General features: G+C 40.2%; 1 protein-coding gene across 8 annotated transcripts in view; it reads right to left on the bottom strand.

Moving 5' to 3' along the window:
- Positions 1-1,657: 1,657 nt before the first annotated feature.
- Positions 1,658-17,299, bottom strand: part of LOC113576116 (uncharacterized) — a 39,063-nt gene continuing 23,421 nt past the window's right edge. For 3 of the 8 annotated variants that reach the window (XM_081718085.1, XM_081718078.1, XM_081718070.1), the window contains exons 2-5: positions 12,570-13,531; positions 8,477-8,695; positions 3,063-3,302; positions 1,658-2,373 (exon numbers count right to left, since the gene is read on the bottom strand). In XM_081718085.1, coding sequence (XP_081574211.1) covers positions 2,288-2,373; positions 3,063-3,302; positions 8,477-8,663 — 513 coding nt within the window. In that variant the 5' untranslated portion in view covers positions 8,664-8,695; positions 12,570-13,531 and the 3' untranslated portion in view covers positions 1,658-2,287. Of the gene's footprint in view, positions 2,374-3,062; positions 3,303-8,476; positions 8,696-12,569; positions 16,502-17,299 lie in introns of those variants that run through there. The other 5 variants (XM_081718073.1, XM_081718090.1, XM_081718067.1 and 2 more) reach the window with 5 other exon arrangements.

Genomic DNA, 17,299 nt, shown 5'->3' with positions numbered 1-17,299 from the left:
ATGTTTTTAAGGTTGCTTTGGAAGAAGACCACTACAAGGCCTCAACTATGCTTTAATTGAATAATATAAATCTACTAAGATACAGTCAAATAAACAAGAGCGTGTGTATTTTTTTTTTTATTGAGATAACAATATTAAAAGAAAAATAAAATCAGTGTAAAACCCATCATCACGTCTATATTTAAGTAATTTAGGATTGCCATCATACAGTATTTCTGCTACAAAACAGTGAACTTATTATTTCATGCAAACCCACAGTGAGCTCCTCACGTCACAGGTACAGAGTGAAACTCACTTTATGTATCTGCACAGTATACCTAAAACAATTTCAGCCTTCCTTTGACTTCAGTTGAATCAGATAACATAACTTTTGGAAATAAGCAATTATTTAAAAATACAATTATTGCCCTCTTGTGTATTTCCTAGATATTACAGAATACAACTACTTCAAATTGCAACATATTTTACAAATAGAGTGAGGTAATTAGTTAGGTAAAAAGGTTTTACTGCCCAAAAAGCATCTGACTTCCTAAAAAGTGATCATCTGGATTACAAATGATACCTTGATGACATACTTTATTTTAAAAGACAGACCCTCAAAATGAATTCATTTAAAGTAATATTGTTTTTAAGTAAGAAAATATTGTGACAAAAATTAAAAATGCTGCTTACATAACAACTCAGTTTCCATGCTGTGGAGCATCCAAGGTTACACAGATGAAAGATAAGGCTACAACTGGCTTACATTTAGCATTAAATTTGTGACTCATAAAAAAGCACCTTTTCTTGATAAAAGACCCCCTTAAGTCAAGTATCACTGATCAGATGGTGACTCTGAAGAAAAGTGAAAATGAAGTGAAAATAAAGACCAAAGAACATTCTCAGATCAAATTGATCTGTACCAACAGAATAACCTGGAAATCTGCCAGGAAGAATGGGCACAAATCACTCCCAAACAGTGTGCAAAGCTGGTAGAAACATATCCAGATGGAAACCCTACATTGCAGCAAAAAGATGGTTCTACCAAGCACCAAGCAGTCTAAAGTAGTTGAATACTTAGTGTTTTTGTGTTCTTATTTTTTTAAGGATTTGCTGATAAATACGGTTAGGATTAGAATTTTGACTTTAATATCATATCTTGACTTTAATATCATACTTTATCATCATATTGGATTGCAATAGAAATGCTGTCTGGAACAGTCAGATTAGGACCATTTGCAATCCAGATGAATCTTGAATATTTTTGCATAGTATCCTTTAGCACTGATAATACATTAGTCGCTCTCTTCTCTCTTTTTCAAACACACACGTGCAAAGGAGATTTGAAGATCAAATTTGGAGATTAGTCAGTCCCTGCTAATGTGTGCAAATAGAATGAGAACATACAAAGAGGAGACAGAGTATCACCGACTATCACTGTGCTGCACTGGTGTTAATTGGAATTTTAGAAAAAGTGATCTGACATCTCATGATATCTACTTCAGAAAGCCATATGTAACAAACACTGAACAAATGATGCACAACAGTTGTGCAGTATTTGCAACACTTTCCTTGAGTGCTGCACAATAATTCTTTGTGTAGATGACTATACTTTAATAAAGACACTAGTCAAAAATATTCCATTCAGTTTTGTTTTTTTTCCCCAGAAACCTACATACACATTCTGTGAAAGTTTTTATTCAACCACATGCACATGTACATGTACAACCACATGTATAGCTGGACAGATATGCTTTAAGTTAAGCCAAGTAAAAATCTTCAAGATCTTTAAGAAAAAGCTTTTAATCCTTTTTAAATGCACTGTTTCTATAGATTCCTGGGTGCTTGTGTGAGGCTGCCTTTTTAGAGTGAGCAAACACATGTCCTGCCAGCAGCAAAATGCTCTTAGCACCATGTTTACACCTTTGCATGTACTACCGTGTGGTATAAATTACATGGTTACAATGGGTTATTCTTATTTTTAAGACAAAGTAGTTAATCTGCTTTGTCAAAAACCATGAAATACAGCCTTAGATGTGTTAAATAACAGGTTCACATAAATTATAAAAAAAATATTTTAAAAAGAAGAAAAAAAATGTCCTCTTTACATGTGACTCGTTTGAACATCCCTTAAATAAACTAATCAAAATACAGTCAAGGATGAGCAAGCTTAAAAAGCAAACTATTCTGTGGTTTATATTAAATGTTACTTGTTCATAATGCAAATTCTAAAATAATTTTTAGCCTTAAATCTCATATTCTCTTGTGCAAGGGTTTTAGATATCACTGTGTAATCCCCTACTGGATTTTAAGATTCCTGTCCTCCTATTTGGTTTGTTTCTAGATTCATCAGTATCAAATCAGTCTTCACCAAAGGCCTCACAGCGCAGCAGTCTAGAAAACAAGAAAACATTTTAAAAAAGTATTTGCTAATATTGTGAGCTAATAATTCATCACATTTTTTGACATTGATGTATGTTTCCTTACAAAAAGAAGACCCCTGAGCAATGTCAGGGTTTTTGTTTGGCAGTACATTTGACGGTAAACAGTGCTGAAAAGATAATTTGAATTTCTACACAAAAAGAACATGTGGCCTTGACAGCCAAAGAAGTAATTGAACAGCATGACAGCATTTACTGCCAACCTATCAAGATGATATTTTTTCCTTTTCCTTTTTTATACAAGTTCCAGAAAAAAAAACCCCTCACATACATTTTACAGTGACAGAGTGTGATAAAATGTAATTACTCTTTTGATGAGCGAATCTTTTCCCCATCCTCTATAAAATCACACAGAGAGGTGTGGCTTTTAATCCCACAGAAAGGCAATGTGCAAATTTAATTCAAATAATCACTTTTCCCACACCAGTCAAATCTGCTGTACACGCCATTAAAAAAGGTCATCTAAAGCTAGTCTACTGACTCCGCAGGAGAGCCTTCTCATCTCTCACTCTTTTACTCCCTCAACCCCTTAGTCTCCCTTCCTGACATCCCATTATCTGCATCACCGCTGAGTCACTGCACCCACCGTCCTGCCCTTCCACTTGTCTCCTTGCTACACCCCATTGCAGCAGCTACTCTCACCCGCTCGGTGTGCTAAGCTGTTGGAATAAGCCGTGAGGCCGACGGCAGGCTTTTCTGGACCAGGCACCACCCCTGTTGTGGACCCTCGGGGTTGGAGGCATCCTTTGGCCTGCTTGCTGTCTGACGTGTAGGCTGCACAATGGCCAGCTACGGCCATCAGTGGTGGACGGTCGCATTTGTTCAGCGTCTTGAGGGTCTTAGTAGCCTTAGTGGAGTATTTGTTGTTGCTGGAACCTCCTTCTGGAATAGTGCACATAAACATAGCTTGGAAACTTCTAGAGAGCTTTAACACACACACACACACACAGAAAAATTGTAACAGGGACATATCTACAGCACTTTTTACTCTTGGCCTAAGAATACATGTATTTAAGATGCACGATACATATTTAGCTCAAGGAATCAGTCCATGTTAATAGTCCGTCTGCACACCATAGTCAGTGATCATCCATATTAACTAAGATGGAGGAATGGGGATGTCTGTCTTTGTATTTTGTTTTTGTTTGTTTGCCTTTTCTAATGCTGTGGATTTAGATTTCCACAGAGTAACAAACAATAAATTGGAAGCCGAATAGGGGATTAGAAAATAATTAAAGCACCGAAAGCACTGGTGAGGCCTCCACCCCCTCATAGGCATACTTGTGTGGAAATGAAAAGCTTTCCATGCTAAAAATTCGTGAACTTGTGCTGAGCCTCTCAGCATGGGTGTAGCAAGGCAGTGATTATCTGGCAGAGAAGTGTTCATTTGGAGGTGTCTTCTCTCCACAGTGTGTGTGCCGGTGCTGCATGGCTGATGGCACTATGCTAGAGGCATGCAGAACCCAAACTAATGCTGCAGATTACTGATCACTTTCAAATTCAGGACATTTTAATTTAAACCACTGTGGACCCCTCCCACCACAGTACCCAAAAGCTGAAAGTTGTAGTGTCGGTCATGCAAAAGTTTGCATTTAAGTGAATGAAAATCATAGCTGTGCATTGTTGTGTAGCCAAGGCATTGTTTTTCAGATAAGCTGGTTTCATTAGAGATAGTAAACGTTTTATTTCATTTGTCTTTGGATGTGGCAGGAGTGTTGAAGGTAAGGATTTGAAAGTAGTCCAAACTTTCCTGAGAAGCATGTTTGAACACTAATTCATATTTAAGAAATGATTTTGAAGCGCTACAATTCAATATGCATGACCCATGTTAAAAACAATGGCACATCACATTATTTGCAGTCATATAGTTAATGTATTAGCTAGTTATTGTTAGGACTTCTCCGCTCCCCACTAGCCACGTTGTTCGGCCCACCGTGTGCAGTGGGAAGGTCATTGTAATTGTCTTGCTTGTAGCCACGGCCTCCTTATTAGCACACACCTCCACATGGTTTAGTGTTTGTCTATACGTGTTTAAACCCCCGCTGGTGTGTGCGGTGTTGTCAGTTATTGATCATGTTAGTGTTAGTGGTCATGTTGCCTTCGTTGACGTTCACATCACTAATGTTAGTCGTATATGCATTTGTTAAATGTCTGTCTGCATCGACGGAGTCTGTACGTCCTGCTCCTTGCCCTGCAGCACTCGGGCCATTACAATTATCAGTCACAGTAATTATTCAATTCAAGTAACATGTATTGATACTTTTTAAATAGCTTAAAATGAGTCTCTTATAATACAGGACATAAGTTCATATAATGTATAAAAAAAATGCTTAGGAGTAAGAACAGTAATAAAATAAAATTAAAAGACATTACATCCCTTGTGAAAACGTAGTGAACTTAGTATACTCCCAAGTCAAATGTATACTTATAGTCAACTACATTTTCTCAGGAGATATCATAGGTTGATGCAGATATATACCATGCTAATGTCATTAGGTTAACTTCTATTAAATTATCTATAGGTTAACTTCTGTTAATTAAATTGTGTTCATTTATTCACCAGATGCACATTTATGTGGTGCATTTTTATGTCATTGCCTTAAAGACAGAACAGAAAACACACAATGCGACAGGGGAGAGGAGTGTGAAGGGATACAAAACACAGATGTGAGTCAAGGTGCTAGGCTCAGAGGGTTGTGGGTAATGGCACTTAGGCTTCAGTGACACTTGTGTCCCAGGACACAGCACTCTGCTCAGACTGTAAATGACCTGAGGAGTGCAGCCGAGTGCGACACCCCTCACTCCCTCTTTCAAACCCATCTTAAAGTCTCAACCACTGCTTCATCATATCTGCAGTATTACATAAACATTCACCCCCAGTTCAGTATGGAGGCTCTTAGTGGAAGTATTTTGTGGTGAACATCTGTCACTGGTTTTGGAACATGAACAACATATCCAGGCGCCCACTTCTCAAGTCTGTTAAAAAAAAAAATCAGCAGTTACGTCTGTCAATGTTCTCCTGCCCTCACCGCTTACTCTTGATGACCAGGCAGACAATCTCAACCGATCAATAGATTGCAAATCAATATCAGTGTCCCCTTTCACTCCTGCACTGCAGTAACAGAAGTGTTGTCAACTCTGACAGAGGAATCTTTAAAAAAAAAAAAATCAGATAAGAGCTGTTTGTGTACTAGCACACACAGTGCCTTGTGTATTGGCATGCACTGCCTGGTGTGCTTGTGTACTAGTACACAATGCTGAGTTAGTGTTTGCAGAGCAGTAAAAGGAATCCTATGAGCACAGATCTGTACAGAACTATAAAAAACCGAAGGCCGAACAGGAAAAAGGAATTTGGTATGACATCTGAAATGCAAACCACTGTTGTTAACATGATCCGTGTCTGTATGCTTCACTGGCTTCTCCTATTCATCGACACCATTTTACATCTGAAAGGTCTAGTAAAATAATTTAAAAAATAAGTGCCAAGCTGAACCAAATCCCTTAGGCATTCCTAATACAGAGAAACAAATGCCAGGACATCTGTGTTGGGGGAAAATAGCTGATTGGGTTCAAGAGTGCATATCGCAGAAATCTATGTACATAGTGCATATACAGCTAATCCTCCCCAGGCCCAGAGGCAAAATGATTTAGGGAGGAGAGCAGGTCCAGGAGGCCACCTGCCACCTTGCCGTTCCCCAGAGCACTGTCGACACTTTGGAGTTCTCAGAGTTTCGCAGGGCATGCAGGCGGGCAATGTCAGGGCCTGGGGTAAGTGCAAAGGATGTGCAGAGATCTCAGACGCACAGGCTCATTACAGCGCACTGAGGGGAGTCTGCAGTTTCCAAAGAGAAGAGAACGGTGCTAAAGGAACATGTCCCCAGCTGGTTAACACCTCGGCTTATAGCCAATCGTGGCTTTTATGGCATATGACTTAAAGCCCCCACCCACTAAGTGATAACCTACACGATGGCTGATGCTTGCATGGTGTATCTCCTAATATTTGACCCAAAAATGGTTGGTATTCATGGTGTGGGTGCTGATAGAATGAGTGCAGGGCCATATGGTCCTGTGATGATTGGCTCAGAGATAGAGAGGGAGAGAAGGAGGGCCACTTTTCCTCACCAATTACACTGCTTCACAGGTGGTCAAGAGGAGCAGCGAGGAGCACAGGGTGGCCCTGTGCTGCAGCCCTGTGCGACGCTGCGTCTTATGGAAGGTCTTGCCTCAAAGTGGACGTTATTCGGGAGCCTCGTATTACCATGACCTCCATCACCGTGGGTCAGACTGCACTGCTTTTTTTTTTTAACTGTTTCAAGTATGGGCGTCACCTTTAAAAGCTCATGGAGAAGAGTTTTGCCTGATGGTCTGGATAATGTACACATTGTGATAGAGACTGATAAAACAGAGAATGCTAACAATGAGAGCCTCACTGCCCCTGAACATGTGCCTGCTCTCAGGGGCATGAGAAGAGAATATAATTACCCCACACCTTGGCATTATACCCCCTCTGTACGTGGCACAAGCCCTCTCCTTTTTACTCACCATCTCAGGAACTTCTTAAAGCAGAAAGAACACATCAATCCTAACCTTCCCCAATCTTCTCCTTCCTCGTCCCCTTTCCTGTTGTTACTCCATTTTTGCCAGGGTTTGAGATACAGACCAGGTGGATACTTGAATCTGTACAGCACTTTAAGTCTTCAACTCGCCTCAACTCACAGTTTCCATGGTTACGGGCTGGGAGGAATTGAAGACTGAAAATGACATACAGGGGAATGCCATCTTCTTTGATGAGTTTGGCCAAATGTCTTTGTCTTCATGGCTGATTTAGTGCATATATATGATGACGCACATGTACTGTCTGGAGGTTATACACTTGTAAAGTTCAAATAAATATAAATATAGGCTCTGGCTCATCTGTTTCATATTTCATGCAGAACTATTAGCATAAAAATCAGTATGTTAACAAGAATACATAAAAGCACAAAACATTTTTAAAGAGATCATTAAACATATAAGTGTTAACAGACCTAGTTTGAGTGAGAAGAAAATTGCTTCAAAGGTACCGCACAGCAATGAAAGTAATATAAAAAAAACCCAACCAATTCAAGGTAAATTAAACAGTAAATAGTCATTAAACCCATAAACATAATCCCTGATTTAAGACAAATTAAGATTTCTAAAATACTGCAGAAATAAATTTTAAAGGAATGTTTGGGAATATACAGCTTTCCTAAAATCCCTAAACAAACTCTGAACGTAACATTGTAATAAACCACATTTATATTTCATTTTAAGACCAAATGATCTGGGAGGTAATAATCTAAACATGAAATGAATATAGTAGGCAGTATGGGGTTATTATTTAGTAGTACGCCTCTTCTTTGTCTTCAGAGCGCCTTAGTCTGTCTTGCTGGTATGCACATTTAAGAACATTTCTAGCTGAAAGTTGCACCATGTTAGAAGAAGAACGGACCCATTGTTATGCCAAACGGTTGTAGCAGGCAGCGTGAAAGCTTTTCTTCTTTTCTTTTCCCTCAAGAAAATAACATTCCATTGAAGAAAAATGAATGGAATGAAACCTGTCACACTAATGTTTCTATCTCCAACTGCTCCAAGGTCTTAGTCCAGTGTTCATTACCCAAGTAAGGTGCGAACTGTATTTTTGTTGTTGCTGCTTTGCTGTGTTTATGATGAAGCCACCCACAATTTGCCCATTATTCTGGCTTAATATTAGAAGTATTGCTATAATTTTTTGAATACTAAAAGATTAGTATTAGTAAGAAATGCATGCATGGGACAAATTATCCCCTTTTCAACAAATGGGCCCATGACTTTGTCTAACCACTATGCCAAGACTGATAGAAATACAGTGACAATTACTTGTGGCTTTATCTTTACTTTAATTTAACAAATACACATCGGTAGAGAACATTTTTGGGTCTTTATAAAATGCTCAGCTATTCAAAAGTACATGCACAAAATCTAGAGCCATGCTTAAGAACAGATGTCTCTTAATGGATCTCTTAATACAAGACTGTTCTGGTGACAGTACTCACCTGCTTGTTTATGAATATGTAAAGGATGGGGTCGATGACTGTTGTTCTTGGCTAGCACTGACGGCACGATGCTGACCTCTGGAGTGACCAAGCCAGGCCGTCCAAACGTGGCCAGCAGAGCCACGGTGCTGTAAGGCAGCAAGCATAGCAGGTAGCACACCGTCATGGTGACCATCGATGCTCCCATTTATGACTCGCTGCCATGTTAATCCTGCACACCTTCATCACCACAGCAGAGGAAGAGGATGAGACAGATTAAGGTTATAAAAAGTGCGAAAAGTCACAGGCTGCGAGTTCCTGATAGTGTTTTATGTGCAGCAATAAAAGTTTGAAAAGGCCAGCTGCTAACTTTTTGCTCCTCTTGGCAATTCACTGACACTAAAACCTTTTATATCTGCTTGATGTACCAAGGCAAAATCCTCAAAGACAAAGTTCCACTTGAATCAGTTTTGAATTCTGTCCCCACTAGGCACCTGGTAGAAATGGCTACAGCAATAAATCTATTAATTTCAACACACACACACAAACACACACAAACACAAAAGGGAGGTTGAAAAGAAGTCGTGCAAATAAAAACCCCAATTCACCACCTTTGGAACACACTTCAGCCTTCTGGCAGACACACTGGACTCTAGATCATTGTTCTAATGCTGCTTTGATGACCAAATGCTCCTTTTACATGCAAGCTTCAATAAGCTTTTGTATCAAAACCCCTGCCTAAGCCACATGGGTGCAGACTGGATCAGCAGAGCCCCGAGAAGCCTGGCTGTGGAAGGGGCAGGTGCGGCCAGGCTTGACTGCATTGCTGCAGAAATAGAAAGAAATAGCTGTACAGGCAAGCAAGGGTGAGACACCAATCACAAAGCCTGCAAAGCCTCATCTTCACAGCCTTGCTGTCAGCATCATGGCATGCCCTCACTGTCTCCTTGCCTTTATTTGTCTCCATCGGTCTCTCTGAGAACACAGGAACCTTTGCTGTTATACCTGCCAACAATGATTAACCGGTGAAAATATGTATATCCACGGACAAAGTTCAGGGGCTCACAAACCAGACATAAAAGCAAAATCCAGATTGGACAATTGGCCCAGGCATGAAGTTGACTGAAAGATTGTGTGGCAATGATACAGGCATAAGGAGAAGCTGAGACACTTGATCTTGATGGTGTGACTCATTGGGTCTATTAGTAGGGACACCTGAAGAGGTTCTGTACTGTTGATTCATGCTTTAAACTCAGAAATATTCCACACAAAGAAACTAATATATAAACATGACATTCTGTATATTCAACTGGGAGCGTTTCCTCCAAAGTTGCGCTTGTTTCTCCATGCTATTTAAAGACAGCAGGGAACAAAGTCTAGAGTGGCAGCAGCTTTTTTCTTCCAGTCCCCTTCTGTTAAGTGTCTGAAGGCGCAATGAATTAACCATTCAGAGATTCTCATTTGGACATGATGAAGCCATCTGCCCAGCGCAAGAAACTGTTGCTGGACTATTTGAGGTCTTCGTTTTCCCCCTTCCTTGGGTCATGGTCAGAAGTTAAGCATGCTGAAGTGCCGAAGGAGTGGGATGATGGCTGGGAGTGGGCACCACCAAGAGGCACAAGGCAGTCCTGAGACATGAGGTCCCTGAAGTCAACACTGCCAAGGGCTGCTGCCAGTGGCATGGACTGACCTGCCACTCCCAATTAAAGGTGAAGGCTCATGGGAAGGCAGGTTAAAATGTGCGTTCTCCAGACAAAGGGACGTCAGTGAGTTCATCAGCTCTGACACCAGTTTTTCTTTTGAGTGGCAGGCGGGATCGTTATCGTGATATGGTGAAGGCAGCCTGGGAAACGGCGAAGACTGCCGCTTCACCAGGCAAAGTGTCAACAGTAGCTGAACTCTCAAATGTGCTCTTCAGTCTTTATGTTTTGTGCTTGTATATGTGCCAGACTGAACTTAAGTCTCAGTTGACATGAATGCTAAAGAAATGTAATTAAAAACAGTTATAAAACAGGAAGCTGTCTAAATGGATTAGCCATGACTCGGAGAATAATCAGAACAAACCAGTAAACACACTCAAGGTTACAGAATGATGTAGTTCTATACATTAAGTAGAATAGAAATGTACTTAGAGTAAGCCAACCATCTAGGCAGCGTTTATGTAAGTCTACATGTTTTTGGCTGGGACATGAATTTGGTTACCAGTAGTGCCTCTCCCATCCATGGCTGGGAGTTTGAGAGGATGTGTGGCTGTGAACTCACTGGGTGGGAAGAATGTTCTCTTTCCCTCTCAATGCACCGCAGTGCAGCAGCCAACTGAAGGTGTCTGTTAGACCACGCAGACTGAACAGAGCAGTTCACACTCTCCGCTGGCTGCTGCTCTCATGTGAGAAGCTAACAATAGTGGGCAGCTGGATGGATGTAATGAAAGGAAAACAAGTCAAATGCAAAACCACGTCATCTGTTCAATTTTAGCCATTTCTCTAAAACATTGTTTTCAACCCAGTCCTCTGCACCTATGAGATGGTATATATGTCTTTTTTGATGTGACTTATTTCCCTACAGGCCTAAACCAAACCAATGAATACACGGAGTATCTGGTACATTTACAACATTTAGCAGTCGCTCTCTTTTCCAGAGAGACTTACAAAAGTGCTTTGTCTTTTACTCATAGAACATCCTAGCAGTCTGACCTTGTGCATGTTCAAATCACTTTGAGGTCACAGTACAGCTGTGCTGGGTATTAGGTCACTGTGGAGTGGGTGGCTGGCAGTCGGTGGAGCAGGCAGCAAAGCAGGGGCATTGGGGAGCTGAGTAGACCTGCTTATAGGCATGGCAACTCCAGAGGCAGTGAGAGCGGGTCAGCTGGGGCTAAGAGGCGGAGCTCAGGACAACTCCACAACCACACAGCTGGGGGCAGGGCTGAGGGGTGGAGCTCAAGACAGCTCTGTGGCCTAGCAGATGCCACCAACAGGCCAAAGCAGAACTAACACCTGGCCATGTATTTGTGTCCTGTGAACATGACTGCACTCACTCCTCTATCTGTGCACTGAACCGTCGTACATGCACAGATGGAAAAATGAGTAAATGGATTTCATAGCACACAGTCCCTCACTGAACCTGGGGATCTTGATTGCAGTCATAAAATTCTTATCTAGTTTATTGAGCAGGTGCAGTAATTGTAGATACTGTTCATAAACTTAGAGAGCAAGAGAGAAAGATGAAGCCCAGGGAGAAGGTTGAAGCTAACAAGTTATAGCTAATACAAGAACCATCAAGATGAAAACCTCATTATGCAGCAGAGGCATCTGCGCGCACACACGTAATCATTGTCAGTGCTGATTACAGTTACACCTCTGGGCAATGTACAAGTAAATAAGACCACAGCTGTGAGTAGGACATGACTTCTCAGAACATTATGAATCATATAAATGAACAAAGTCTATTGGAACCTCAACAGTGATGCTGGAAAGCAGGTAGTTTAATTATTAGTTATTTAATAACCAGTTACATATATCTTCACTTTTATATACAGTAGCTTGCATTACCTAAGCTGGCAAGCATCTTGTATGCACATATTTGTATTTACTTTTCTTTCTATACAATTCAACCATCTTTCCAGAGATTGTCTTCTCAAAAGACAAACAGCATATGCAAAGCCACATGAAAGATACAATACACAATTCTGTTTTAGTAAAACTGCTTTGTCCACTATACATCAAGCTGTCTAAATATGCAAAAGCAGAAACAAAAAGGGTGGTGAGTGTGTGACAAGGACACAACCAATAACAGAAGTACTCCAGAAAAACAATTAGAGCAATTTTGGTTCACAACCCTGATACCATCTGCACTTGTCTTGCAGTGTTGCAGCAGGAGTCCATTTTACAGATTCACAACTTTCCCAAAGACCTTTCAATTCATGGACCATGAGACATCCGGGGGTGGGGTATGTGTGGAAGAAACAGTGAAAAAAAAACAAACAAACACACAGCAACAAAAAGAAGCACATAGACCCTGACGATATGCATGTACTGATTTAGAAATCCACCTTTACAAATGCAATCCACTTTTCTCTCAACTAATCAGACACTGAAGGGTGGCTCATTGAACTTACTTTCTATATGGTGGGCAGAGCTGCCTTCCATCGTGGCTCTTTAAACAGCTCCCAGGAGCCTCTCCCTGCGCCTTTACCACCTTCGACCCCTCATCTCTGCAAATGCAGATGCCTCCACCTGTGACGGAGGTGGCACAGAGGAAGCGAGAGGCAAGGTCAAGCCAAAGTGCTCTTTATTCTCCATTATTCAAATGCAATGAAAACCACAACAACTATGAGACAATACTCGGTCTAACACTCTGTGTAGCAATGTACACCATGGCTGCAAACCATCCCACATTTCCCTACACAGCACTTTTACTTGGGACCTGTGAGTTTAAATAGAGGGAGAGAACAAGGGACAGCTGAAGGTGATTAGTAGGCCGGGGATTGGGAGCGAGGCAGGTGTGTAGTGCGATCCCTAGCAGGAGTGGGTGTGTCCTTCCTTCTGGATGACCGGCCAACCGTGATATCACCATCCTCTGAGCCTGCAGCAAATCAGGTTAAGATCAGGTCTCAGGGAGCACAGGCCCCCAGATCCTACTGATCACTGTTATACTTTAATGCTGTTATTATTGATCATATTATGTGATTAGACATGTGAATTGTAAATTGACGACTTAAAATGTAACACTGCAGATTTGCGGAGCACTTGAATATTTGAAACAAAATAGCACAAAGACAATTATAGATCACAATTTTAGGAAGCAACACACAGTTTTCCATGTAGAGCTGAATAATGTACACATGCTTTCCATATATAGCTTTCTGCAGACACACACATACACACAGACACACGCAACTGCTGGTACTGTCGTGTCTGCTGTAAGTTTCGTTCGTGAGGACCTGACATCTCTGGTCTTCCTAATCCTGCACATCCTGTGAGGGCTGTGTGGGCTTTCATGACACCCATCACCAAGTTCCTGATCCCAGCCAGGAACATCATTCTTGCGATGACAACAAATTACCATGTGCATGGCCACCTGAACAGGAGAAATAGCACATGTGGGTCAGAGTTCATTACTGAGGATGATATGTAGTCTCATACAGGTGAGTTCCACTAAGAGGCTCCAAAAAGGCCTGTGTAAGGCAGACTGTACTGTGTAAGGATGACCATATCCTTCTTGAAAAGTGGTCCTTACTGATGGAGGGATATGGAATAAAACAGAACCCTGAAATCTGCTTGATAGTTCTCCAGTGAAAAATTTGAAATTAACTGAAATTGAAAGGCCGTCTTACATCCCAGATCAGAGCTATAAATATGGACGTATGAAGTTATGAGAGACTTTAAATTGGTGATAATAAAGAAGCAAACATAGAGCATATAAAAGGTTCTGCTGACCTGATGAAGGCGAGATTCCCAAAGAATCACAGGTTTACTGCTTCAGGTCATGTGCAGCCCTCTGGAGTGTCACCTTATCTTTTGGTGTTTCAAACATGGCATTTATGAGCACCACACAAGCTCTCAAGTTCCAGAAGGACATGATTTCCTCTAATAACGTTCAAACATATTTGATTTCAGTAAGAGTGTTAACAAACATAGGGGGCAACAGAAGCTGGCCCTGGTCAAACTGAATTACCACAATGGTGCGTTGTGGGTGGGGGATTGTGCTGTTGATAAAAATAAAGCACTACTGTTGAGGGAAAACATACACTGCAAAGCAACCCAGCACCTATGCCCAGCATGGAGGTGAACGAATTTCCTCTGACAAAAACTCAGATCTCACATCATGTATCCTGGCTGCTGTGCAGAGGGAGCCTGGCAGGGTGCTAGGCCACAGCTGAGAGCACTCTCAGAGGACTGCTGGTTCTGAGCCTAGCGCTGCTCAGTTGGACAGTTCTTGTAATTAAAAATGGTTTCAACACTGCAGCTATGTGGATAGACCAAAAGATGTGACTGTGACATCTGGTCGCAGCAAGTGAATTGAATCAGGCAAAAAGGAAGACAGGGAGGCAGATTGCAGGATCTCTTTGAATCTGACAACACAGGGCAAAATGCAAACTTTGAACTCTAGTGCTGATCTGGCTTCAATAAATTCAATCAAATCACTGAAACATGAGCTGTGATTTATAGAGCTCCTGGCAAGTTCTGCCCGTGATTGAAAAATACAACACAGACAAAGACTCGATAATGAGCTTTAAGAGAATAAAGCCATGTGTCTTGGGAATGTATCCATATTCATTAGCTTCATGAGAAAAACAAATTCTTCCAAGAACAAACATTAGTTTGCAGCTCAACAAAGATTTCAACATAGTTATAATGACAGTCAAAAATGGACTCTGGAGTCGAAAATGTTGATTTGCCCACTGTGTTAATAATATTTTCTGGTGTATCCTCTATTATAGTCATGTGAGGCAGGCTTTACAAAATTGCACTTTATCATTGATTATCCAGAGGCAAACTTTGGTAGCTCCCAAGAGTCATTAAAAAGAATTGTAAAGTTAAGATCAAATTAATTAAACTGCATGGTTAATTTAAGGCAAATGCACACTTGGCTGCAGAGACCACAACAGCTACTAAAATAAATCACTGTTTTGAGTTAACAATCTAAACATAAATTTCAAATGAGCACCATTAAGATATCATAACCAGGAGGGAAATGTTTCTCTCTCTCTCTCTCTCTCTCTCTCTCTCTCTCTCTCTCTCTCTCTCTCTCTCCCTCTCTCTCTCTCTCAGGCTACAACAAAATTAATCAGATACCAATTTGATTCACCAGAAATTTTGGCAAGAGAGAGATTGACTTAGGAAAGATATGAGGCAGTTGTAAAATATGTTCTTCTCAGTTGCTTCACCCATAAGTCCCTTCCTCCTTAAGGAAGCCTACTTTTCTCTTCAACACTGGCAGAAAGCAAGTTGTACAAATTCTCAGTCTCCCCAGAGCTTCTTCGGATTTGCTTCAGTATTATGTCTCCCAGGTACCAGGCAGAGTTTGACATCAAGACAGATTGTGTCCAAGCAAATGAGGACATTTTTTACAAAAGCAGTCAAGCTCCAACTGAGTGACATTTTGAAAAAATGCAAAGAGAGACAACAGGGTGTTCTGACTGTGCACAGTGTTATGTACTTTGCATTCTATCACACCTCTCGTTAGATTTACATAACCCCACAACTAAGACAGGTGGGGACAATGAGAATTCACAAACTTGGAATTATTAGATAGCGTCTTCCTCTGGCTTGATGTTGAAACAATGGCTTATGCTTTGCAAGGAATAAAGAAATAGTGAGAAAGATTTGGGCAGTCAACTGAAGTGTGGAAGGCAAAGTTGGATGTGTGTACATGGTTGGATATTGCAAACCAACTAGAGAAATGATCAACGCTGAAATTAAGTTTCATGATGCTCAAACTGCCAAAAAAAAAAAAAAAAGCCAAACTATCCAATGATAAATCAAAACCCTAGGCCTGGAGTATTTAGCTTTAGAGAAGTCAATATATTGAAGATGGATGAGATGTCAATATTGAGTGAAGAGGACCTGGTAATTGAGGTGCTCTTTCACATGACATGTATCACATTACTGGTGTTAAGAAAGCTGGGGAGGAGAAGGAGATATAGGAGCATGGTTTTAGAAACACAGCATAAAAAACACATCATAATCACAATCTTATCTTTTTTAGGAATTATGCATGAATATGAAAACATCTTACTTCATAAAATGCCAGTTGGACATGGTTTGCATACAACTTTACCAGGCATCATGGGAGGTGAATAATTAAATGGAATATTCTTTAAAATTTTATACCTACCATTTAACACCACTAAAATGTACATAAAAACTGAAGTACTGAAAAAATGTTATTGCATTTAATTTTGTTAAGATTTTACCTGAAATTTAAAACAAACAGTTGGGATTCCTTATAATAGGTATGACATTACACCATTAATGTACATACTTGATAGCTGAAACTTAGTCCAGGACTGAAGTTTGGCTAGTTTAAAATTTTGTATATATATATATATATATATATATATATATATATATATATATATTAGTTGCCTTTTCTACCCCTCCTGGGTACATCAGCCAGTTCAAAGATTCTGTAATATTTCATAATCTTGCATTTTCTTAGGCTGTTGACTGTTTCAAGGTCAACCAAAAATGTTTAATGACATTAGGACGATGCATGCTAAACTGATACTGTTAATACTATTAAGACTGCTGTGTGACTTAACTGTTTGGTCTTGGACTATTTTACAGTAAATATATTTAATTTCTACTATTTTTGCAACAAATACCATCTAAAAGGTTGTTCATGAACCAGTGGATTTACCACATTTTAAACAACAGCAGTAGAGCTCCAGGACTTAAACTGGGCATATCTGGTTTAAATATTCACCCTGTGTAGTGCTTTTCAGTATAAGGTACACTTGCCATCTGTTCTGCTATCACAGTTTCTTCTGTTTAAGGATGAAATCTCATTTATGTATTTTTTTTTTGTTTTACATTACTATAGCCTCCTGCATGAAGCTAGTCAGATAATTATGATTTAACTAGTGCAGGAAGACCATTTTACTTTCAATATCAATAAATCAATACTCTAGATTAGCACGACATTTTATAAGAGATTAGCACTGCATTTCAACAGTCTGGGTGATAGCCATTTCTTTGATCACATAGACATGGCCATGCTCACTGATGTTTTACAACCTTTGAAGAACAATGATGTTATATATCATCACTTTTCTGTAGTAATAAATGTTTAAAGGGTATTTAGGGTTGGTTTATTATTTTGTGATTTTCATACATAAAAAAT

Source organism: Electrophorus electricus, chromosome 1 (assembly GCF_041902795.1).
Source record: "Electrophorus electricus isolate QZ-2024a chromosome 1, ASM4190279v1, whole genome shotgun sequence".
NCBI lineage: Eukaryota > Metazoa > Chordata > Actinopteri > Gymnotiformes > Gymnotidae > Electrophorus > Electrophorus electricus.
Note: the sequence above shows the minus strand (reverse complement) of the source record. Positions and strands in the feature narration are given on the sequence as shown.